The 25,135-nt window shown below is 40.0% G+C and overlaps 1 protein-coding gene across 3 annotated transcripts in view; it reads right to left on the reverse strand.

Moving 5' to 3' along the window:
• NETO2 (neuropilin and tolloid like 2) overlaps nucleotides 1-18,382 on the reverse strand; it is a 76,222-nt gene extending 57,840 nt beyond the window's left edge. For 2 of the 3 annotated variants that reach the window (XM_067018206.1, XM_067018204.1), the window contains exons 1-4: nucleotides 17,912-18,382; nucleotides 5,984-6,040; nucleotides 2,819-2,959; nucleotides 1,909-2,157 (exon numbers count right to left, since the gene is read on the reverse strand). In XM_067018206.1, coding sequence (XP_066874307.1) covers nucleotides 1,909-2,157; nucleotides 2,819-2,959; nucleotides 5,984-6,040; nucleotides 17,912-17,945 — 481 coding nt within the window. In that variant the 5' untranslated portion in view covers nucleotides 17,946-18,382. The remainder of the gene's footprint in view (nucleotides 1-1,908; nucleotides 2,158-2,818; nucleotides 2,960-5,983; nucleotides 6,041-17,911) is intronic. The other variant, XM_067018205.1, reaches the window with a different exon arrangement.
• Nucleotides 18,383-25,135: the final 6,753 nt, after the last annotated feature.

Below are 25,135 nucleotides of genomic sequence, written 5' to 3' on the forward strand. Positions count from 1 at the left end.
TCACAAAAACAAGAGTGAACCCTAATGTAAAATATGGACTTTGGTGATGATGTGTCAAGTGCAGGTTCATCAGTTGTAACAAATGTACCCCTGGTGCAGGATGTTCATTTTAGGTTTTGGAGGTAGCTGTGTGTGTCGGGGGGTGGTTAGGAGGTATATGGTAACTCTGTACTTTCTGCTCAGTTTTGCTGTGAGCCTAAAAACTGTTCTAAAAAAAAATAAGAATAAATTTTACTTTTTGAAAATGTTATCGTTTTGACATTGAGAACATAAATACTGAAGTGACACTTAAAAATACCATTAACACATTTACTAACAGGGAAAAAAAAGTTGACTACGTTGTTCAGGCAAAAAAGCTGGTAATCTAGCTGAAAGAATAGCATGATCTATTATATAAAATAAACAAATAAAGGGATACACACCATATTGTAAATACTGGTTTTTTATTTATAGGGAGATAAGGTTATGGATATTTTCATTTGGATATGATTTAATTTTTTTTGTTTTTTGCGGTACGCGCGCCTCTCACTGTTGTGGCCTCTCCCGTTGTGGAGCACAGACTCCGGACGCACAGGCTCAGCAGCCATGGCTCATGGGCCTAGCCACTCCGCGGCATGTGGGATCTTCCCGAACCAGGGCATGAACCCGTGTCCCCTGCATCGGCAGGCAGACTCTCAACCACTGCGCCACCAGGGAAGCCCTGATTTAATATTTTTAAGTTAGCAAATTTCTTGCATGAAAACGTAAATAAAAGCAAAAAGATTATATAACTATAATTATATAATCTTTACATAAAAGCAAAAAGATTATATAATTGTTACATTAAGTTACTTTTTCATCTTATTAAGTTTGCAAACTCTTGGAAGACAGGAGCAATAACTAGTGTATCTTTGTGCTGCTACATTAGGGATATGCATATCTTTACAGCAGACAGGCTTTGAGGACTATAAAGTGTTCCCACATAACCATGTGGTAGGTAAGATAGAGTATGTTGATAGGTGGGTGTGCTCTCCCACTAACCAAATATATGTCCACATCCTAATCATCATAACCTATGAATACTACCTTATAAGGTTAAAAAAAGTGAATATTACATTTTAAGGCAAAAGATGTGATTAAGCTAAGGATTCTGAGAAGACAGGGGATGTGAAGATGGAGGCAGAGATTGGAGTGATGAGGCCACACGTCCAGGAATGCTGGGGCAGCCACAAGAAGCTGGAAGAGGCTAGGAATGGATTCTCCCCTGAAGTTCCCACAGGGAACATGACCCTGCTGGATTCTGGCCTCCAGAACTCTGAGAAGATAAACTACTGTTGTCTTCAGCTGCCAGGTTTCTGGGAATTAGTTATGGTGGCCTCAGGAAGATATTCCCATCTTAGCAACAGCAACTCTTAGGCACAGCTCTGTGCTCAATATTAAATTTTATAGCTAGTAGGTGGCAGAGAAAGGATTCACACTCAGATCTTTTGCCTCCAAGTGCAGAGCGCTATTCTTTCTATTGCTCAGTATTTTCTAGAGACTGTTTATTCAAATGAGTAATTGAATCATTCCAATGGAAAAAACCTGCCAAAATAATTTTTGGTATAGATCATGAAAATAAGACAATTTGTTGAATTATTTTTTAAATGGATCTATTGTGATGTCTTTGGCATTTGATATATGCTATAAAACATATAGAAATCTAAGAAATAATGTGATACCATCTATGATATGCTTCAAAATTCAAGTGACATAGTTTTATTTCTAATTTTTTCTTAAGTTTTTATTTATTCATGGACTGATTTCCCTTTGACCTTGCTAACTTCTTTAAAGCCTTGATTTGATTACCTTGACTGAATTTTCTCTTTTCTAGCCTTAAGATTCTAAAACCAAAGTGAGATCTAGCCACTGAAACAGTAACTTCTTTACCTGGAATAAATGAATATTTTGCTCGAAATCCCAGTCCTTCAAGTTCTTCATCAGAACTGAACTTAATCCACATGAATCTCCCTGTTGATCTAATTAATGGAGGGCTTTTCACACCACAGTAACGATCTACAAGTGGAGAGAAACCAAACGGCCCATCTCGAACTTCCAAGTGATCAAACCGACATTCAAATGATGGCTCTATATAATAATGTTCATCAAAGGTCAACTCTATTCTTTGACGTGGAGCAGCTAGAAAATAAGAGTAAGCAAATTAGGGCAACACAAACAAGAAAAAGTAAAAATGGCCTGATCCAAGTGAGAAAAGCACAACAACTGCTCTGTTACTGTTTCATAGATGAGGATCATAATGAGAACTATTATATATAAAATTCATGATAAATGTTACATTGTATATTAATAATATAATAATAATGCTACTCCGTAGAACTTAATCTTTCCCTTTGGCATATGTTATTTATTAAATTGAATGTACTTAATTGATTAAAATTAGAGTTGAGAAGCTAATGCTTAGTTCATGAGATACAATGTACCATGATGAACAGAAAAACAGAAGAAATGAAAGAAACATATAATGTAACTATGGACATAAATTTGCAGAAAGCCTAATAAGAGATGCCAGGAAGCTTAGGTTTCTTATCAGAGAAGTTTCTCATATATCGTGATGCATCTAGTTAGTTAAATTATATTTTAGGAGATCTAAAATTCCTATAAAATTTCACCCATTATTTTTTAAATGTCAGTATTAAGAAATATTTCTAATGACTACAGTTTAATTAAAATACATATTTAAATTTTGTTCAAACTGGTTTAACCAGGGCATTTAACCAATATATTCAGTTTTACAATAAGTAAAAATTAATCCAATGAAAGACAGAAATTGGTCAAATACCTTCCAAAATGTAGATACATTCCTTGTTTGGTGGATATGAATCAGGATAATTTGGTGAAGCAAAATGACCTCCATTGCTGGTTCGAACCCAAATGCCACACTGGGTTGCGGGAATGTGCTTGATTCCAATATTTTGTCCATCTTAGGGAAACATGTAAAACATCACTTAATAGTTCCCCCCACAACTTCCCCAAACAACTGCCCACTCTGTTACACACACATATATATAATTTTTAAGAACCACTGACAAATTCAGCATGAAAAATTGAATATAGCAGAAGTGAAATGAAGGTGAATATGCTATGCTGTGCTGGCTAGAAGCATTTGCTCTAGAGGACAAGTTTGCCATGTATAAGAACGGGGAAATAAAATGCGTAGATTTTACAAAGGCAAAACCATGTGGGAGAATCTGATAAATCAGTAAAACTCTATAAAATTCAATTCTGACATAAAAATAAAAGGACCCCAGGAATTTATCTCTGGTGTGGTACCTCTATATTTAGTTTAACACAAAGTCAAATAAGATTCAAAGATTACAAAGGGATTTTATTTTATTTTAGTTAAAGGTTGTAGATTGAACACATGCATTTAGCTCTGCTCCTTCTTCAAAGTCCACTTAAACGACAGTAAACAATTTTTTAAAGGGCATAAACCCATAAGTACAAAGAGGTAGATGCAATAATAACTGGCAGCCCGAGGTATCTCTGGCAGTGGGTGAGGAGGTGATGAAGGTGGGCTTTTTAAAAACATGAGGCTTGGTTAAAAGTCTCTTTAGAATCAATTTGATTTCCAATACCCTCCCCACTCCACAAACCTAGGTAGCTGCTGCTCTATCACCATATCAGAAAATGAGACTATTTCTTTGGAGAAGGTACAACAGGGTTGCTGGACCAGGGGACACCAGGCACAGCTGAGGGTAAAAATACCAACCTGAAAACAGGGAGATGAGGTGAATGTTAACATGCTGAACCACACCTCCTGTCTCTTCCCCCAATCAAATTCTCAAAGGCCTCTTGACCAGATGTAGAGCCTTTAAGAAGGAAATGGAATCTTAATCTTTTCTAGGGAATCTAATGAGCCCAAAGAAAAAGACTCAAGAATGTGGACTTGGTCGCTCACCAAGGAGGGTGGCAGTAAAGAAGCCCTGTCTACACTTGCAGACAGCCAACGAGCAGATCTGCATGCTCCTCTCATAACTATGAAAGGCACTCAAGGAGCACCAGACATTCAAGGAAAGCCTCTAATATGAAAAACAGATTGAAAACAAACAAAAAAGCAACTCTGAGGATACAAAGATTATAGAATATTAAAAAAAAACCACTAAACAAAACAATCATTTAATCTCCTCAGAACAAGAGAGTACAGTTGACCCTTGAACAACATGGGACTGAACTGCGTGGGTGTGCTCACTACTTGGTCTGAGGTCAGCTGAATGTGAGGATGCGGAACCGTGAATACAGAGGCAGGTTTTGACTATGTGGGGATCAGCATCCCTCACCCCTGCATTGTTCAAGGGTCAAATGTATACCGTTAAGTCAAGAACAAGGAATACTCTAAAAAAAAAGAAGGGCTTCCCTGGTGGCACAGTGGTTGAGAATCTGCCTGCTAATGCAGGGGACACGGGTTCAAGCCCTGGTCTGGGAAGATCCCACATGCTGCGGAGCAACTGGGCCCGTGAGCCACAGCTAGTGAGCCTGCACGTCTGGAGCCTGTGCTCCGCAACAAGAGAGGCTGCAATAGTGAGAGGCCCGTGCACCGCGATGAAGAGTGATTCCCGCTTGCCACCACTAGAGAAAGCCCTTGCACAGAAACGAAGACCCAACACAGCCAAAAATAAATTAAAAAAAAAAAAAATGGAGCAGAGGTCCATAAACTATGGCCCTGGACCAAATCTGGCGTGCTGCCTGTTATTGTAAATCAAGTTCACTGGGATATATCCATGCCCATTCATGTGCATAACTGTACTGTCTATGGCTGTTTTCACCCTGCAACTGCAGATCTGAATAGGTGCTCCTTCGACTAAAAGGCCTTCAAAGCCTTAAATGATTACTATCTGGCCCTTTACTGAAAAAAGTTTTCCAATTCTTGGTTTAGCAGATAAAGTTGAGGAAGTCTCAGTGTAGACTACTGAGAAGAAAACAGTTAAAAGGGAAATGGAAAACAGAGAAGATTTTTTAAAAAAGTAACTTAATAATAAGAGTTCTTTGAAGACAGAGAGAGAAAAATGGAGAAAAGGAAATTTTAAAAATGAAACAAGAAAACAGGGAAAGAAAAATTTCCTACACCCAAAGACAAAATTTTCATATTGAAAAAGCCCAACGGGTGACTTGATGTAAACTCTGAAGAGATGTAACCAGAATTATAACAATACTGATGCGGGTGCTGTGGCTCAAAGTTAAAAGAACACTTGTATGTGGTAGGTGGTGAAGAGGAGGTGCATGAAACAGCTCAATTCTCATCCTGCACGGTGGGAAAATTATTTTCTACTACCTGAAACTGAAAAAAACCAAGAAGAGCTGTATAGTATGTTATTTAGAAATATGCAGGAAAATACCAAAAGAATCAGCTAAGAGTGGCTATCTCCATGGAGAAATGGGGTAAGGTAGGCTGGGGGACTGATTTTTCCTAATTAACTTTTCAGAATGCTTTGACTTTTGTCATGTGTATGTATAACTTTGACGAAAATAAAAATAAGTCAGGTTATTTAGGAAATGTACTAAACTCTGACATGAATATATGGCTCAAAACTCACACTAGTTAATCCTCTTTCATAAACATGGACAATTAGAACAGGTCCCCAGGGCTTTGAATAAGCTATTGATGGAAACGTTTCATTTGTCTACATTGGAAAAAGGGATTTTTATTTTTGCTTAGTGAAAAAGCATGAATCTCATTTGATTTTTGGACATAATCCATAGTGTTCTAGGAGTCACCAGTTATGCCAATTTTTAAAATTTATCAGTGCAAGACATTATGTTAACAATTTACTCTAGATTAACTGCAGCTGAACCCAGCCGAACTGAGGCTGATAGGTTGACAGAAAGCCTTAGGTCACTGGAACACCCCAGAGGGATTATGGAAATAGTACTCAAAAGTTGAAATCCTTCCAAATAAGCCACCCCACTGTCCTGAACATGCAGTAAATTAGCACTGTAAGTTCTTTACCTTGGGTCTTTTGGGCCACAGCAATCCCTTCCACTACAAGTATTGTTATTAACAACACTAGAGAAATAAAAGAGAAGAGAAGTTAAAAAGTTGAATCTACATTAGATTTTACTAAGTTTATAAGAAAAATCAGGTGACAAAAAAAAGATGAACTAAAACTCCCTATTTCTTACTAACATTCACTGTCAAGATTTTTAAGTGTTAAATGTTATGTTGAGTTACTATTTGACACTTAAGACAACCCAAGAAAAAATGTAATTGATATTATACTCATTTATACAAGCACTAATAGTACATTTTCAATTTATGATGGATTAAAAAACACATAATTTTTTTTAACAACAAACTGAGCCGACCCCAGTTATCCTGTATTTATTTTACTCTGTCTCCTCAAAGACTTTACATGCATAATGGCTAGCTTTGCAATGTATTATGCCAGTAAAAGTTAAATTAGATTATTTGACTTGTGAGAACATTCATAATAAAGACAGAAGTAAGGGGGCAGCAGTTTCCTAGAAATCAATTTAAGACACTATAGCTGTGCGGTACAACACTGTTTTCTGCATTACGAAAGCTAGCATTATTTAGAAAATGGAGCTTCTCCCCACCCCCCGCCCCCAAGTTTAACATTTCTGATGCTCAATGAACAATATATTGTTTTGTATATGTTTGTGTTTTGAAGATAACATGTAATTTTTAAGAATGATGCACTGATATCTTTCACTCTCTCTTTCAATGGAAACCACACTATCAGCCTCCTGTGTAAACTGGAGTTTTTATTATTCATTCGGTCAGCAAGCACATACAGAGTACCTACTGGATACCAGGCCCTGAGGATACACAGATTGAGGTAGGGGAGAAATACAGCAAACCAGTTAAAAAAGAATGGACTTTAGGAGTTAGGTGGATCCAGGTTGGGGTTCAAGTTTTGCTCTGTACCGGCTGTGAGGCCTTTTCAGCTCAGTTTACTTATTTGTAAAACGGGGATGTTGTGCTAATAACACCAACATCACAAGGTTGTTGCGAAGATTAAATGAGGTGATGCACATTGCACAAAGCCCTTTATATGTGCCAGGCATTCTGCTCAATAAATGATAGATTTTAGGACAAACTGCCATCCTTAAGGAGTCAACCTACTGTCAAAGACAATCTATAATACAAGGTGAAAGGAGTTTAACAGGGGTCATAACAGAAAGCACAATTGAAGCAGAAAAGGGAACCACTCATTCAGCTGGGGGTTAAGAGGAATAGAGGAAAGCTTTAGAAAATAAAGGTATATTCGGGGCTTCCCTGGTGGCGCAGCGGTTGGGAGTCCGCCTGCCGATGCAGGGGACGCGGGTTCGTGCCCCAGTCGGGGAGGATCCCACATGCTGCGGGGCGGCTGGGCCCGTTAGCCATGGCCGCTGAGCCTGTGCGTCTGGACCCTGTGCTCTGCAGCAGGAGAGGCCACGGCAGTGAGGTGCCCGCGTACCGGAAAAAAAAAAAAAAAAAAAAGGTATATTCTAGTGGGACTGGATAGAACTTCTACCCAGGAGAGGGAGAAAGAAACAGCTTAGACAAAAACATGGAGACATGAGCACTTATCTATAGGCGATATTAGTGAAATTCTGAGTACGATAGTACAGTTAGCATGTGGATGGGAAAGTGGTACATCAGGTTAGAAATAGTAGGATGAGATCCGACTGTAAAAAGCCTTGAATACCATGCTAAAGAGTTTGGACCTTTGACTACAAGGAAAAATCATTGAGTTTTTAAACTAGAGAGTGACATTATCACATCTGTGTTTCAGACCACTAATCTTGATGGTTGTGTGGAGTCTAAATTTTTAAAAAGAGAAGTCATTTAGGAAGCAAAGATGATATGGTCTTGAAGCAGAGCAGTGGTAGTGTAAATGGGAAGGAGGAGATATTTATAACATGATTCAGATATAGAGTCAACTGCAATTGGTGACTTAAAGGATGTCTAGGGGTGAGGGAGATGGAGGCACTGAAGAGATTGCTAGTTAAGTGACTGGCAGATGGTCAAGCCATTGTTCACTCAGTAGCATGTACCCAGCATCTACTACCCAAAGTCACCAATGTACAAAGAGTTCTTGTCATCTTATGCTGTTTACATCTTATAATCTAATCATACATCTTCATCTTTGGTTTCATGTATCCTGTTGACCTTTATTTCCTCTGTCTTCTCTCAACAACTTTAATTTCCCCTCCCTTTCTTTGGTTGCTAGCAGTGTTGAAGATCTCATGCTAACATCTTGGCACTGGATCAGAGTTAGAGGAATGGATTTTGAACCGTTTTTAAAAAACAAAAAGCCCAGAAGATTTCGATCAAAAAGAAAAACTAGGGACTTCTCTGGTGGCGCAGTGGTTGGGAATCCACCTGCCAGTACAGGGGACATGGGTTTGAGCCCTGGTCCAGGAAGATCCCACATGATGCGGAGCAACTAAGCCTGTATGCCACAACTACTGAGCCTGCTCTCTAGAGCCTGAGAGCCACAACTACTGAAGCCCGCGCGCCTAGAACCCATGCTCCACAACAAGAAAAGCCACGGCAATGAGAAGCGCACACACCGCAACAAAGAGTAGCCCCCGCCCGTCGCAACTAGAGAAAGCCTGCCCACAGCAATGAAGACCCAACACTGCCAAAAATAAAAATAAATAAAATACATTAAAAAATAAAAAGAAAAACGAAAAACTAGGGAATTCCCTGGCAGTCCAACGGTTAGGACTCTGTGCTTTCACTGACGAGGGCATGGGTTCAATCCCCGGTTGGGGAACTAACATCCTGCAAGCCGCGAGGCACAGCCAAAAAACAAACTACGGTAACGTTAGATATTTGACAATTCAGCAAATATCACAACCATCTGTACCAATGTATCTTGATAGAGGACACTATTTCCCAAGGCATATCATCCCAGTCAGATGATACACAACTGGTCAAAATTTTGTGATTATACCTTTCCTCCTGATTCACAGGCACAACAATTTACCAGTTTTTAAATTTATAATTCACAGTATTTAAGCAAGTAATACAAAACCAGGGAGAAAGGGAAAGTAAGAAATCAACAAACTGAAACCAGGAGAGCAACAGTAAAACTATGGTAAAAAGATGAATTGTGCCTAGAAAATTACTCTACATAATGACTAATAAAAATTTGGCTTCGTAAAACACTTGATTTATGGAATTTGCACAGAATATACAACTGAGGTAGAAAAATCACATTAAAAATAAAATTACAAGACCAAATAACCCTATTAATCTTTTCTACTTTATTTAGGGTGTTACTCACAATTCCCCCCTGCCAAATGTTTAAAAAAGCTATTCACAACTCTTATTATCAACCAAATGAACTGTGCCACTGAGTTTAAAAAATGATATATAAATAAGGCAAATTTGCTCAACAATTAGGGACAGAAATATTTAGTGATAGCTGCGGTGATATAATTGTGACTATTAATCATTCTAAATTCGGTATCATAAGATACAGTTTTCACTTAGTTGTATAACAGGATCTTTGTAAGTTGCTTGCTATAATCAGGCTGAGACAGTAAAACAAACTCTACTGATGCCAAACATTGGAATTATCTAGTACATGAAGTAGTGCTGTCGTGCTCTGTTCTGTCCTTAATCCCAATCTATGTGCCACTTGTTCCCTTCTTTCTCTTACCAAAAGGGTCAATAATTTCTCAAATCCAGAAATACCTCACACTTTGAATTCAAAGACAATGTACCCAGGAAGGCACTAATTCTTTAAGGCAGAAATCCATGCCAAAATAAAAATTCTAAACTCCACAACCACTGAGTTTGGTTATGCAGAGAACTGCTTGTGATCTGATGCTTGAAAAAGGTAGTGTCCACCACTTATGTCCTCACCTCTGGTTCTGGAGTTTAAGGTAGTGTAGTTTAATAACCGGTGTACAGATCTGACTTAAAAATGAAGGCTTAAATGATAAAGACAGGTGCTATTCAAGGTATTTATTAAATACAAATCCTCCAAGCTACTCCTTTTAACCCTGAATCACTGTTATCAGAGTTCTCTACTGCAATCCTGTCCCCAGACCTTCCAGTTTAAGGCTGTACTTTCCAATCAACTAAAAATCAAGGTCAGGTTTATTCTTTCCACTGTTACTTAATAGTGGCAACTCTGGCCAATGCAATAAATACTGGAAAGGAGACAAAATTATTATTTATAGACAATGTTATTTTAAAACCTAGAAGTCCCAAGAGAATTACTTGGAAAATGATTATACCTATTAAAGGAAGAGAGTAAGACCAAAATAAATTAAACAAACAAGTAAGTAAATAAATTTAATACAATGGAGAAGTAATATGTTTTGGATAATAAAACAATGTAAAAGTAACATTTCTTCTCAGTAAGTCATACAATATTTAATGATTTTTTTTTTTTTTCCCAGTACGTGGGTCTCTCACTGTTGTGGCCTCTCCCTTTGCGGAGCACAGGCTCCGGACGCGCAGGCTCAGCAGCCATGGCTCACGGGCCTAGCTGCTCCGCGGCATGTGGGATCTTCCTGGACCGGGGCACGAACCTGTGTCCCCTGCATCGGCAGGCGGACTCTCAACCACTGTGCCACCAGGGATGCCCTAATGATGTTTTAATAAAAATCTTAGTGTGTTTTTTTGGTACTTAAAATGCTTTTGATGGTCATCTTAAATACTTTTTTATATTGGCCAAGGAAAATATAAAAATAAAAGACTAAAGTACATAAAAATAATATACTTACTATAAAGCTACAGTAATTATAAAATGTAGCCACGGTAGAGGAAGAAATAGATGATCTGTCAACAAACATTACTAGCATCCACTGTATTTCAGGCAGTGAGTCAGTCCCTGGAACTACAATGAACCAAGAAGACATGGTCCTTATTCTCAAGGGGCCTTTAGATAAGAAGATGGAAAAAGAGGAAAAGCTCAGAAACATTTATAGACCAGAATTTATTAAAATATATGTGATATTTGAAACACTTGGTGAGAAGACAGTTTTTTTTTTTTTTTTTTTTGCGGTACGCAGGCCTCTCACTGTTGTGGCCTCTCCCATTGCGGAGCACAGGTTCCAGACGCGCAGGCCCAGTGGCCATGGCTCACGGGCCCAGCCGCTCCACGGCACGTGGGATCTTCCTGGACCGGGGCACGAACCCGTGTCCCCTGCATCGGCAGGCGGACTCTCAACCACTGAGCCACCAGGGAAGCCCGAGAAGACAGTTTTAATAAATGGTTCTGGGATAACTTGTTAATTATTTGGAAAAAAAAGTAGGTCCCTACTTCAAGCTATCAATAAGTAGGAAAATAAACAGCAGATTGAAAAAAAGATGAATTATATTTATACTTGTTGGAGAACACCTTCATCTACAAAAGACAGGAACATAAATAAAAACTACAAACAGATGGGATAAAAGATTATGCCACCAGGAAAATGTGCCCCCCAAAATGCAGATTCTAGTGTTGTTCAGGATACAGGAAACTGACTTACTCTGCCACTGGACTGTAAACTGGCACAGCTTTTGGGAGGTTAATCTGGTAATATATATCAAGGCTTAAAAATGTACAAATCCTACTCAGCAGTTCTTCCAGATTTGAGAAATGAATCATTGGGACAGTAGTTTGCAAACTTTAGTGTGCATCATATTCATCTGGAGGGCTTATTAAAACAGACTTGGATGGGCTTCCCTGGTGGCGCAGTGGTTGAGAATCCGCCTGCCGATGCAGGGGTCACGGGTTCGTGCCCTGGTCCGGGAAGATCCCACATGCCGCGGAGCAACTAAGCCCGTGAGCCATGGCCGCTAGGCCTGCGCGTCTGGAGCCTGTGCTCCGCAACGGGAGAGGCCACAGCAGTGAGAGGCCCGCATACCACAAAAAAAAAAAAAAAAAAAAAAAAAAAAAAAAAAAAAAAAAAAAACAGACTTGGAGGGGGGGGTTACTTCCAGAGATTTTGATCCAGTAGGTCTGGGGTGGGGCTTGAAAACTTGCATTTTAACAAATTCCCTAGGATGTTGAAGCCCTGGCACAACATTTTGAAGACCACTGCAACAGGAGAGTGATAGTACACTGAAAGAAATAGAAAGAAGTTGCCTGTTTTCTCCTCTGGTGACAGTAGGAGCAAGTGTGGGCCAAGATGGATGGGGCGGGCCAGAGGGTGGGCACAGGAGTTGATGAGTTGATTTTGGAAATGTTGGTGAATGCTCTACTACATATATGTATGTATATGTTTGTGTATTCTCATAATGTCCCTACAAATACCTCTTGTTTCTGAACATCTGCACTTGCCACGGACCTCCCTCTGCTTCTACAAAATAACATTCACACTGTTAAAAACCTGCTTTTTCTAGGAACTCTCCCAAGATTAATTTTATTAGACAGCGTTCATACTTTTCACTTCTGTAACTATTCACTAGCTCTCTATCTCTGTCTGGTTTTGTTTCTTTCACTGATTTTGCACACTCCTATTACGTTAGCATAAGGTTTGGCATGAGCAATAAAAAACCCAAACTAGCAGTTTAAACAAGATAGAGTATATTTCTCTGTCAAGTAAACAAACTGTGCAGGTAAGTAGTCAAGGACTAGAGTGAAGGCTATACCATTACTAGGGACCTAAGCTCCTTCTGTCTTATTGCTCAGTTGTGCATGACTTTCATTTCCAGGGTCATCTTATGGTCCAATATAGATGCTAGAGTGCCAGGTTCCATATCTTCTTTACAGCTACCATGTCTGCATTACAGTCAGCAAGAATGAAGAAATGACACAGGGCATTCCTCCTTCCTTTAAAAACTTTTGCCCAGAATCTACAGTGATCTCAAAATAAAAATTTTAACTGAACAACAGAAACACCACCACTTCCCCAAAGTTGAACCCACATCTAACTGGTCAGACTTATTTAGTCACATGGCCACACTTAATCCTAAGGAAAGCTGGAAAATCTAGTATTTATTTTGGGTGATTGTGTGCTTAGTTCAAATTCAGAGAATCACTGAAAGGTAAAATGGATACTGGAAGAAAAGTGGATATTTCTGCCATAGTCCCCTATAGCCTACTCTGTCCCCGGCAGCCAGAGATCCTTTCAAAACATAAATCAGATCACATCACAGCCTTTCATAAAATCTTCCAACAGAGTCCCATTACGTCTAGAATAAATCCATACTCCTTATTCTGACCTCAGAGGTCCTATGTGATGTGGCACCTGACCATCTATGGCTACACAGGTCTTCTTCCCATTACTTCAACACACCAAGCTCATTCTAGCTGCAGGGACTAGTTATTCCTCTGTCTAGACTCTCTCTGCATGCCTGCTTCCTTCCTGTTATTCAGGTCTTCTGAGGCCTCTCCGACTGCTAAAGAAGCTCTACATTTTCTTCTTCATCCTGCTTTATTATACAAATAATATTTTATTTATTACTTATATTACCTGTTATTTTCTTGCTTATTATCTGTCTCTTCCTACTAGAAAGAGGGACTTGTCTCTCTGATCCACTGATGCATCTCTAGCGACTAGAAGACTGGCTGGCCCATAATAGCACTCAACAAAAATTAGATGAATACATGAAGTGACTAAGCAAAATCCTGATTATATTTTCTTTGTAACTATAACATATAGTACAGAGCCCTGCTAACAAATTAACAAGCACACATCTTGGTTAACAGCAGGCAAAGAGATGACCCAGCTTATTTGAGCATAAATCAGGGGACAGGAAAAGAATTGATTTTTTTTTTTTTTCCTTTTCAGATATGCTACTACTCTTACTTTTCTCAAGCTGACTCAATTTACCTTTGTTAGTAATTAAATGTACCTCTTTCTAAGCCTTCCTGATTTTAGCATCTAAGCAGTAAACATTAAGGTTTGGTAAACCTATCGTGAGACTCCATAATTTAATAACCGCCTAACTGGTCTCCCTGCTCCTATTTTCTATAATGAAAGCAAAATGGAGTTCAATTAGAGTCCCTATACTACTTGAGATAGTAGTAACTTGTTTTCCATCAGCTATGTTTCAAAGAACAGAAGAGTACCCTAATTTAATCAAACTCAATTTTACTTTGTAGTTAAGAAAGTAGATGGATCTTGGTGAACTTTGGGATCACTCTACCCTCCACCTGCTAATCACATTGCCAATCACTTATAAGAAAAGAGTAACTGCAGAAGTGCTTTCTCTTTCCTGCAGAATGTCACAACCTTCTGGTTAGTCAAATGCTCTTGAGATGGCAGTTTTGTATGCTCTAATTATACAGGAATCCTCAGACATCCACAACAACTACCATCAGACTTTAACACGACCAGGTCACATTTTGAAGAGTATTTGATATCTTCTCACCCAGTAAGGCTATAATTTCCAATATATTACTCTAGGCATATTTAAACCAACATGTTTTAATGTCATTTTGACTAGGACGAATTGAACTTTCAGATTAGTACACCCTGTAATTTTGTGAACAAAGATGCTAAAAAGTGTTAGCTCTTCGGGGGCCACTCTGATGAGCGACTGAGAGGGTGAGGGCCCTCAGCAATCAGAGCAACCTTGTTCTTATCTGTTCTTTGTTTAGTTTTTAAGTACACACTCATAAGAGTTCCTCTGAGGGAGTTCTGTTAAGGAAAGTTTGGAAACCCACTGGATTAGATCACCTTTTACGATTCCCCTTTCTAACTCAAATACCACAATAACTAGGATCTCAAAGGGCCCTAGGGACACATTGAAAAAAAAAAAAAAAAAAAAAAACCAACAGGGACTTCCCTGGAGGTCTAGTGGTTAAGACTCCACGCTCCCAATGCAGGGGGCGTGGGTTCCATCCCTGATCTGGGAACTAAGATCCCTCATGCCGCAGGCAAAAAAAAAAAAAAAAAAAAAAAAAAAAAAATTACTCTGCAGGATCATAAATTTTAAAATGACAGGAGATTGTGCTGAATGGGTAGTAACCAAGAGCAGAAATTGGATTATTTTTTAGAATTTTAGATATGAACTTTACTTATAGTTTATCTTTTTTCTCTTATTCCTAAAAGGATTGAAAATGGCTTTGATTTGGACTTGTTTTGTAATGCACATGTACGTGTATTACAGGGCTGCGTGTTTTTCATAAAAGGTGAGTGGTTTCAAAACACAGATAACTTTTCAACTGTCAGTATTAAAATATTTTCTCCAACTCGGGGGGAAAACGTCAAAAAATTAATTTTTCCCAAGGCTATGTTTAAAAACTTCCCTATTAAAGGGATAATTTCTCATTATGGTACTAATTTCTGTATAGTTTAATTTCTTGTAAGAGGCTTAAGGATGAAGGATGGGAGTTAATATTTGTCACAGTCTCAGATAAGATTTTTAAAATATAGTGCCAAGGGATAGTTATGCTGTAACACCATAAATTTAACCACAGTTTATACACATTTAAATGTAACTGCGTCTAATAGGATTCTCCTGAAGCAAATGAGCAGAATGAATATGAACAGTGAAAAACGGGTTTATAAAACTAATGTAATATTTTCATGTGACTATGATACTTAACTTTGATAGAAGGCAAATCAAATTTTATACGACCTGGAGTGATCATAAACAGTTAAAAGTGAATTATTCAGATTTAACAATATATGAAAGGTTTAAAAGCCCAGCAGAGTTACCCTTTTGTTCTTACTGCTGGAAGTAAAACAAAGAATCAGTGGCATCTTAAAGTTACCTTCTACTTAAAATTTCACACAGTCATTATGGCTGGTTTGTTTTAGTACAAACTGACCATAATATTCCAAAGAAGGCTCTTGGTAGGTAATATCCATAATTATGTAAATGTTAAATAACTGCTTCTGATAAGAACCTCTTAGATGTTGAAACAATTTACACCTTACAGGATACTTAAGGGCTACTTTTTCATGTACTGGTGCACACAATGAATGGTAGCACTGGGAAAAGCCAATATTTTTTAAAAGATAATTTTTAAAAATTAAAAATACCAATGTTTATATAGGTAACAAATGCCATTTGGCTTAAAAAAAAAATCAAGTGATACAAATGGGTGTGCAGTGAAACAGAAGTCTTGTTTCTCTTGTTTCTCAGTCTCCCAGATCCCTTTCTCAGAATCAACTTTTGTTAATTTCTTGAATCTTTCCAGACCAATTCCCCATATTTATAAGCACATATACATAAACTTTAGAAGACTTAAAAATAGCTGGCTTTCTCTCTAGTAAGCCTAACAGCAACAAGTTAGCTTGAGCTTTAAAAATACACCAGCATGTAAAAATAGTGTAGGTTGGGTAAAATTAAAAAAAGAAAAGCCAGATACTACATTGTTTTCACTGTAGCTCTGCCATCAACCACAGAATCCTTTCCTGAAAGGTGCAACAACTAAATGCTTCACCACGGTGGCCAGAGAGGGCAGTGTGTACCAACGACAAAGGCAAAGGCAGAAAAGCTGCAAAACCCTTCACCATTCCAAGAGTATCAAAGATTCCGTCCTACCCAGCTCAGTTTCAAGTTCTGCAGGTAAAGCTGTATAATAGATCTACGTGATTTCTCCCCAGAGCGGGCTACTCAGATGGAATGTCATTATTATTGAACACCCTAAGACAAAGAGGACAACGAAGCAATTCAGGTAAGGAGCAATATCAGAAACTCTACTATGCATAGAATTTATTTTGAAAAAGTAAAACAAAATCTTAATTTCCAAGGAATGGCGATATAAATTGAGAGTTACAGAAAGGAAAGCCTACAAAAATTGATTTCAGATATATGAAATTTTAATACAATGAGGAAATCATTAATAATTTATGTGGTGACTGCGAAATAATCACCAGCTAGAAAGTCTTATGTTACCCTAGTACAAACTATACATATAAGTATACAGTGGGTAGTTAAATTGCTGAAATCTCAATTATGAATTTAGGAATATCTGAACAGTAGATAATTTGTGCAATTAAGATTTATAGCAAAATTATACAGAATTTTCAAGTAAAATAAATTTGTAAAGTGTTAATATGGAGTGGGAAAAAACTCAACATTTTTCACTGTACAAATATCAAGATACAATGAAAAGCGCTAATCAATGCCTTAACTCCTTACCCAATATTTAAAAACGGGAATATTTCATAACATTACAAATACACAGCTATTCAGTTTTCAATCTAAGTCAGCAGTGGAAAAGGGAAGCCCTTCATTGGTAGTGGTGATTTCCCTCCGAGGACCATAGACAGGATTTATTCAGTCCAATTTTCAGAAACAACTTTGTATCACCATCTTAATTATCTATGTATATAAATTTTAATTTAAAAATAACACCTCCTGGAAAATGCAAAGCAGCTGTAGTATGTTTTGGAGCTTTGTGTACTTGACAAGCTGACTGTTTTAATTCCCGGTACAACAAATCATCAAGAACCAGACACCGGCGGCAGGGTATCCCGAGGTCCCGGGAAGCCCCAAGGCACAGCCCCGGGAAGCGCCAAGGCACAGCCCCGAGCAGCGGCGCCCGCAGTGGTGCCGCAGCCTCCGCGGCCGCAGCAGGTGGGACCCGGCCGGCGGGCAGGCCGTTCCGCCGCCCGCCACCGCGGGGCTTTTCAAGAACAGCTCCGCGACGCCTCAGCTGGGGTTTTTATTGTTTGCTCGTAATGACTTTGTTACTAATGCTGAAAAAGAGCGGCCTACGCTCAACTCACACAAACCCCACAACTTTGCAAAGCGATGTGCGGAATTCCGAGGAAGAGGCGCGAGGGCACAGCTCGGAGGGCCGGCCGAGCCGCCGCGTCCCGATGCGCTCCCCGGTTCCCCCGCCACGGCACGCAGAAGGTTGGGGAGAAGCGCTCGCGGAGCGAGTCGATCCCGGCGGGAGCAGGGGCTCCGCGATCCGCTCGCGCCAGACAAAGGGGCGCGTCGGACGCCCGGCGCCGGGCAGGGACACGAAGACGCCGGCTTCGCCCGCAGGGGGCGCCGTCCGCAGCTCTGGGCGCTTACCTTTGAGGACCGAGCAGAGCTGCTCCAGGGCCATGTTCCCGAGCTGCCCGGCGCTTCGCGAGGGGCCGAGGCGGCGACGAAGAGGCGGCGGCGGAAGCGCGGTGCTCACGGGTCAGCGCGGCGGCAGCCCCGCTCCGTCCCCATCGCCCGCTACCAGGTTGCTGCCCGCAGGGTAGGACTCAGGTCCTGCGGCCCGCCATGCCGGAGCCTCCTGGCGGGCTCTCGGGCTGCCCCAGCCCCCCGACGGGCGCCGCCTCCTGCTCCGCGGCGCTCAGTCCCATCGACCGCCTAGCTGCCGGGGAGCGCGGACGCGAGGGACCGGACCTGCACCGGCCGGTCCGCCTGCGGCCGCGGCGCACACCCTGCTGAAGTGGCGGGCGCGGCGAGCCCACGCGCATTTAAGCAGGGAGCGCTAGCGCCGCGTGCCGGCCGCACAGCCTGCGCGCATGTGCCCGCCCCCCGCCCCCGCCCGCGTGCCCCTTGCAACCCTCCTGGCCAATCGCCTGGCGAGTCCGCCCGCGGCCTCGCACCCTGGGTGGGCGGTGCTCCCCGCTGGCAACCGTTGTGTTGGGGGCGGGGCGAGAAGGTTCGGGGCGCTGCCTTCTCGCCCGCGCTCCGAGAGGCCGGCGCTGAGGGTCGGCCTACGCCCCGCAGCCCCGGGCGGCGGGGTGAGCGGGTCCGAGCCCTCGAGGCCTGCCGCCTGAGGGAGGGCTGGGCCCTGCCGCCCACCCGGTTCGGCGACCCTAGTCCGCCTGCCCACCTCCGTCCGCCCTCGCAGACGGAAGGGAGGCACCGATCCCATGGTCTCTTAAGACCTCAATTCAAGGTCAAACTCTGCCCTGCTCAGCCCTGCTCTACTACCTGCCTCGGCAGGGGGCGCGGATCTGGGCGGGACTCAGGACAGAGCGGGTCTGTTTAGCGCCAAAGGAGTTAACCTGGCCAACGGTAATGACTAACATTTACGGACCGCTTCCCAGATTGCCAGGCACAGCACCAAACACTTTCCATATCAATTCTGTAATCCTCGATTCACTTCCTGCGGGATACGTACAGTTGGAGGATGGGAAAAAGAGGCCAGGAAGGTTAAGTCATTTGTCCAGAGCCACACAGTGAAAGAAGGAGGCAGGGCTGTAAACCCGAGAAATCTGCCTCCAGAGACTGCCCTTTTTACCACCAAGGCATGCTGATGCGGCCGCTTGACTCCGCTGATAGCAAATCTCCAAATTTGCAAACAACTGCGTAGTATGTGGTATTCTGTTTTATTTTCTTCATAGTGATTATCACGCTCTGAAATTACCTTGCCTATCTACTTATTTGTTATCACCTGTATCTCATTTACCCTCACTCTATTAAAATATAAGTTGCTTGAGGGCAAGGAGGCTACATTCATATAGCCCCTCAACACATACTTATTGAGCATTAATTATGTGCAGAAAACAGTGATAGGTGCTGGGGAAATATCCGTGATTAAGGCCCTATCATAACAGAATATTTATGCCTGTATCTGACACATAGTAGGAACTTCATAGATATTTGTCTAACAAAGTTAAGGACAATTTGCAGCAACTGAAAATAACTCTCTCCTTCTATCCCTCCAAAAGTAAGTATTAACAAGGTTTGCAAGTGAAAACATATTTAACATCAAATAATATTAAGGTATTTAGCCCTTTACCATGTGCTGGGGAAGGTATACGACATGTGTATGAGGAAAATCACCTACAGTTACATTGAGATTGCACACAAGAACCAACTAGTAAATAAAACATTTAAGAGGCTTTTCCACAAATATAATAAAGTGACTTATTGGGAGACCAGGACAGTATTACCATTATTAAATCTAAGTCACAGACAATGGTGGACAAAAAGAATTGGGAGGAAGGAGCCCTCTCAGCTTCTGGAATAATGGTTCTTAATGCATAATTGTTGACTGAAGGAAGAATCCATGTGTATATGATGTCATCAGAGAATGCTTCATGAAGGAGGTGACGCACAAGGAATGAAAAGGCTGTGGATGCCAAGTGGAGCAGAAGAGCTTTCACATCAGTCAGGGAGCAGGGTAAGCATCACATTTGGGGCAAGTGTGTGACTGGTAGTGAAGATAAAGTTGAATATGGTGGGTTTTGACTATGGAGATTCTTGCTTGATTGCTAGGCGAAGGAGTTTGTACTTTGGAGGTTAGAGGCAGTTTTTAATAGTGGAGCAATGGAGTTCTGGAAACATTAATCTGGCACTTGAGTTGATACAGTAAAAGGGGAGAGATTAGAGCAACCGTACTCACAAAGTATATCCACAGCACTGTTTCATTTAGCCTAGTACCCCTTATGGTAGTACCATTTTGGTGAAACCTAAGAAGTCTTTTCTCTAGTATGTTGGCTGGGGAGTAGATTCCCAAGGAGTGGATTGGGACTGTTCATTCTGTGGCTCCTTTTTAAGACACCTATCTTTTGGATGTACTAATGTAACTGCAGTAGATTTTCCAAGGAATGTGGTAAAGCACAGGTAATAGCTGAGACTACTGTGTGGCCATATGCTGACTAAATCAAAAGAAGAGCAGTTTGCATCTCTCTCAGCTGGGGAGTTCTGTATTTGAAATATTATTTCCCTGGAAGACCACCCAGTAGTATCCAGTCTGTTCCCAGATTACCAGCCAGTGCCCAGGTGATTGAGGACTGCTTTCATTGTTCCCTGCCTGATCTTCCAGGCATAGGTATAGCCTCTCCAACTCCTCACAGATCATTCCTGTAGTTTACATTTCATTTTCTCTGAACAAGTCTTCTGTAGCACTTGAATGGTGTTGTGGAGCATTGACTTACTTAAAAAATGCTGAATTTTATCTCAGTGTTTATGTACCAAACAGATTTTTGTTGTCTCTCTTTTTTGCTGGAGTTTGGGAGCTCTAACATTTTATTAAATGATAGCCTAGAATGGCAGGTTATGTTTAGAGATTGTTACAGACTGAATGTTTCCCTCAAAATTCATGTGTTGAAGTTTTAACCCCTAGTGTGCCTGTATTGGAGATGAGGCCTCTAAAGTTAAATGAAGTCATAAGGGTGGGACCCCGACCTGATAGGATTAGTTTCTTATAACAAGAGACAGAAGAAAGCACAAGCATGAAGGAAATGCCGTGTGAGGACCTGATGAGAAGGCACCTGCCTGTAAGCTAGGAAGAGTGCTCTCACCAGAAACCAAATTGGCTAGAGCCTTAATCACGGACTTCCAGCCTCCAGAACTGTGAGAAAATAAATGTTGCTTCAGTCACCCAGTCCATGACATTTTGTTATGGCAGTTTGAGCAGACTAATACAAAGATATAACATAACTAAGGAAAACATAGGAATTGACACATAACCAAACTGATATTAGAAATCTATTTGTAGTAAAAAAAAATAGGGGTCTCATACTGCTTTTCTTACAGTGTGTAGATATGGCTACAATGATGGCAAAGTTTAGTGCAAAGCAAAATCATACAGGATCTCAGTGTATGAAGATTTCAGTGTCATACAACTGTGGGGATTTTATTAGGGAAGGAAAAGAGGAAACTTAAAAATTTTTTATTAGTTCATTGAAATAGTTGGCCTGGGCTCTCATAACTAGATATCACAGACTGGATGGCTTAAACAATAGAAATTTATTTTCTCACAGTTCTGGAGCCTAGAAGTCCAAAATCAGGGTGCCAATAGTATTAGTTTCTGGCGAGACCTCTCTTCCTGGCTTGCAGATGGCAAGCTTCTTGCTGTCTTCACATGGCCCTTCCTCTGTGCACCAAAAACTCCTCATGTCTCTTCCTCTTCTTATAAGGACACCAGTCAGATTGTATTAAGGTCCTACTCTTATAACCTCATTTAACCTTAATTACATCCTTAAAGGCCTTATCTCCAAATACAGTCACATTGTGGGTTAGAGCTTCAACGTATGGATTTTGAGTGGCGGGGGGGTGGTGGGGGCGGGAACACAGTTCAGTCCATACACTCATGAACCAAAATTATCCCTGTGCTAATGATATTGAAGAAGACGTCTCCAGGGAGTCAAAACTGGTTCTTTCAGTAACAATGTCACCTAAACTTGTTTCCAAATTTCTGCCTAGTATAATTCCAAAGCAAGAAAATTTTTAAGAAATATTACCTATTACCAGTACTTAAGTATTTCAACTTCATCAGGAAAATTTCTAGTCATCCAGTTACTTTCATTTCATTGTGAAAAACTGAGAAAGGTCCTAATTATATATTTTACAGTAACGTTGCTAACATATATGGTATCTTTCTCTTAAAAGCCAAAATCCCATTTTGAAAGATCTGTTTATGTTTAAACCTGTTTACTAAAACCGAAACAAATGCAAGTTTACTGGAACAGTAATAGGTGTGTAGTGATATCTTTTCATGGTTTTAATATTCATTTCCCTAATGGCAAATGATGTTGAGAACTTTTCATGAGCTTAGTTGCCATTCATATATCTTCTTTAGTGAAGTGTCCAAGTTCTTGCTCGCTTTTAAATTGGGTTATTGTTTAGTTTTGAGAATTCTTTATACATTCTTGATATAAGTCTGTTGTTGAATATGTGATTTGCACATATTTCCATCGCATATGTAGCTTGTCTGTTAATTCTCTTGAAAGTGTTTTTGGCAAAGAAAATGTCTTTAAATTTATATATTTTTCTTTTATCTAAAATCTTTTTTAGATTTTTTGGTATTATTTCTAAGAACTCTTTGCCTTACCCCAGTTCATGAGTATATTCTCATATGTTTCCTTCTAAAAATTTGATAAGTTTTATGTTTTACATTTAAGGTTATGATCCATTTTGAATTAATTATTGTATGAGGTGTGAGGTTTAGGTCAAGGTTATTTTCTTTGCATAGGGATGACCAAATAGTTTAACACTATTTATCTCAAAGACCACCTTCCACTGAATCACTTTTACACTTTTGTCAAAGATCAAATAGCTATATTTGTGTGGGATTATTTTTGGACTTTCTATTTTGTTCCATTGATCTATGTGTCTGTCTTTTTCCACTACCACATTACCCTGATTATTATAGCTTTATAATAAGTCTTAAAATCAGGTAGCTTGACCTCCAACTTTGCCACCTTTTCCAAAATTATTTTAAGCTATTCTAGTTCCTTTACTCTTTCATATGAATTTTCTAATAATCTTGTCTATGTCCACAAAAAATACTGCTGGGATTTTGATAAGGATGTTATTAAATCTATAGGTCATTTTGGGGAGTGTTGACATCTTTACTAGATTGGATCTTCCAATCCATGAACACAGTGTCTTTACTTTTAAGTCTTCCTTTATTTCTTTCCTTGCTATTTTATAGTTTTTGGCATACAGATCCTATGCATGCTTTGTTGTATTTATACATAAGAATTTCATTTTGGGGTCTATTTTAAGTGGTATTTAAAAAAATTTCAATTTCCAGTTGCTCATTGCACTTATATAGGAATATGCTTGATTTTTTTGTGTTCACCTTTTATCCTGCTGAACTTGCTGAATTCACTTAGTTCTAGGAAGTTTTGTGTGTGTGTATAGATTTTCTAGACTATTATGTCATGTACTAATAGGGACAGTTTTATTTCTTCCTTTCCAATCTGTATGCCTTTTATTTCCTTTTCTTGGCTTATTACTTTAATTAAGATTTCCAGCACAACATTGTAAATCAACTATATTTCAAAAAAAAATTTTTTTAAAGGGATTTCCCTGGTGGTGCAGTGTTTAAGAATCTGCCTGCCAATGCAGGGGACATGGGTTTGACCCCCGGTCCAGGAAGATCCCACATGCTGCAGAGCAACTAAGCCCGTGCACCAAAGCTACTGAACCTGCGCTCTAGAGCCCATGAGCCACAACTACTGAGCCCACGTGCCACAACTACTGAAGCCCATGTGCTCTAGGGCCCGTGTGCCACAACTACTGAGCCCACATGCTGCAACTACTGAAACCCATGCACCTAGAGCCTGTGCTCTGCCACAAGAGAAACCACCGCAATGAGAAGCCTGTGCACCGCAACAGAGTAGCCCCTGCTCGCTGCAACTAGAGAAAGCTTGTGTGCAGCAACGAAGACCAACGCGGCCAAAATAAATTTAAAAGATTTTTAAAAATTAAAAAAAGATCCTATATTAAAACAGATCTAGGGGCTTCCCTGGTGGTGCAGTGGTTAAGAATTCGCTTGTCCTGAATGCAGGGGCACGGGTTTGAGCCCTGGGCTGGGAAGACCCCACATGCCACAGAGCAATGAAGCTCATGCACCACAACTACTGAGCCTGCACTCCAGAGCCTGCGAGCCACAACTACTGAAGCCCCTGTGCCTAGAGCCTGTGCTCCGCAAGAAGAGAAGCCACTGCAATGAGAAGCCCATGCACCACAATGAAGAGTAGCCCCTGTTCACCGCAACTATAGAGAAAGCCCGTGTGCAGCAACAAAGACCCAGTGCAGCCATAATTAATTAATTAATTAATTAATTAAAAAAAAACAGATCTAAAAAAAATTTTCCAGTACTATGTTGAAAAGTATCAGTGGGGAAAAGCATTCAGTCTCTCATCATTAAATATGTATCAATATTAGCTGTAGTTTTACATTTTTATTAATGCCCTTTATTAGGTTAAGGAAGTTCTATTCATAGTTTGCTTAGTTTTTTTCCTTGTTGTTTTTGTTTTAAAATTAGGAGTGGATGTTAGATTTCGTCAAATTATCTGTGTCTATTGAAAGGATAAGATGGTTTTTCTGACTTAATAGTATGATAAATTATATTGCTTTTTTTCCCCCTCAAATTAGTGAACTAGTTTTGCATTCTGGGATGAAACACACTTGCTAATGATAGATTATCTTTTTATATATTTCTGCATACAATTTGCTAATGTTCTGTTGAGGATTTTTGTATCTGTGTTATGAGGTATATTGGCCTGTAGTTTTATTTTCTTGCAATGTCTTTGTTTTTGGCATTAGGGAAATATTGACCTTATAAAAGGAGTTGTGAGATATTCCTTCCTCTTCCTTTTCTTCAAGATGCTGTGTAGAATAGGTGTTATTTCTTAGGTATTTGTAAAATTTGCCAGTGAAACCATGTGTTCCACTGAGTTTTCTTTTGTGGAAGGTTTGTTTTTTAATATAAAAATTTAACTTTTAAAAATAGATATGGTGTTTATTGATTTCTGCTTGGGTGTGTTTTGGTAGTTTACATCTTTTAAGGAATTGATCCATTTAATCTACTTTATTGAATTCATGGGCATAGCT

The sequence above is a fragment of the Kogia breviceps genome, chromosome 18 (assembly GCF_026419965.1).
Source record: "Kogia breviceps isolate mKogBre1 chromosome 18, mKogBre1 haplotype 1, whole genome shotgun sequence".
Lineage (NCBI taxonomy): Eukaryota > Metazoa > Chordata > Mammalia > Artiodactyla > Physeteridae > Kogia > Kogia breviceps.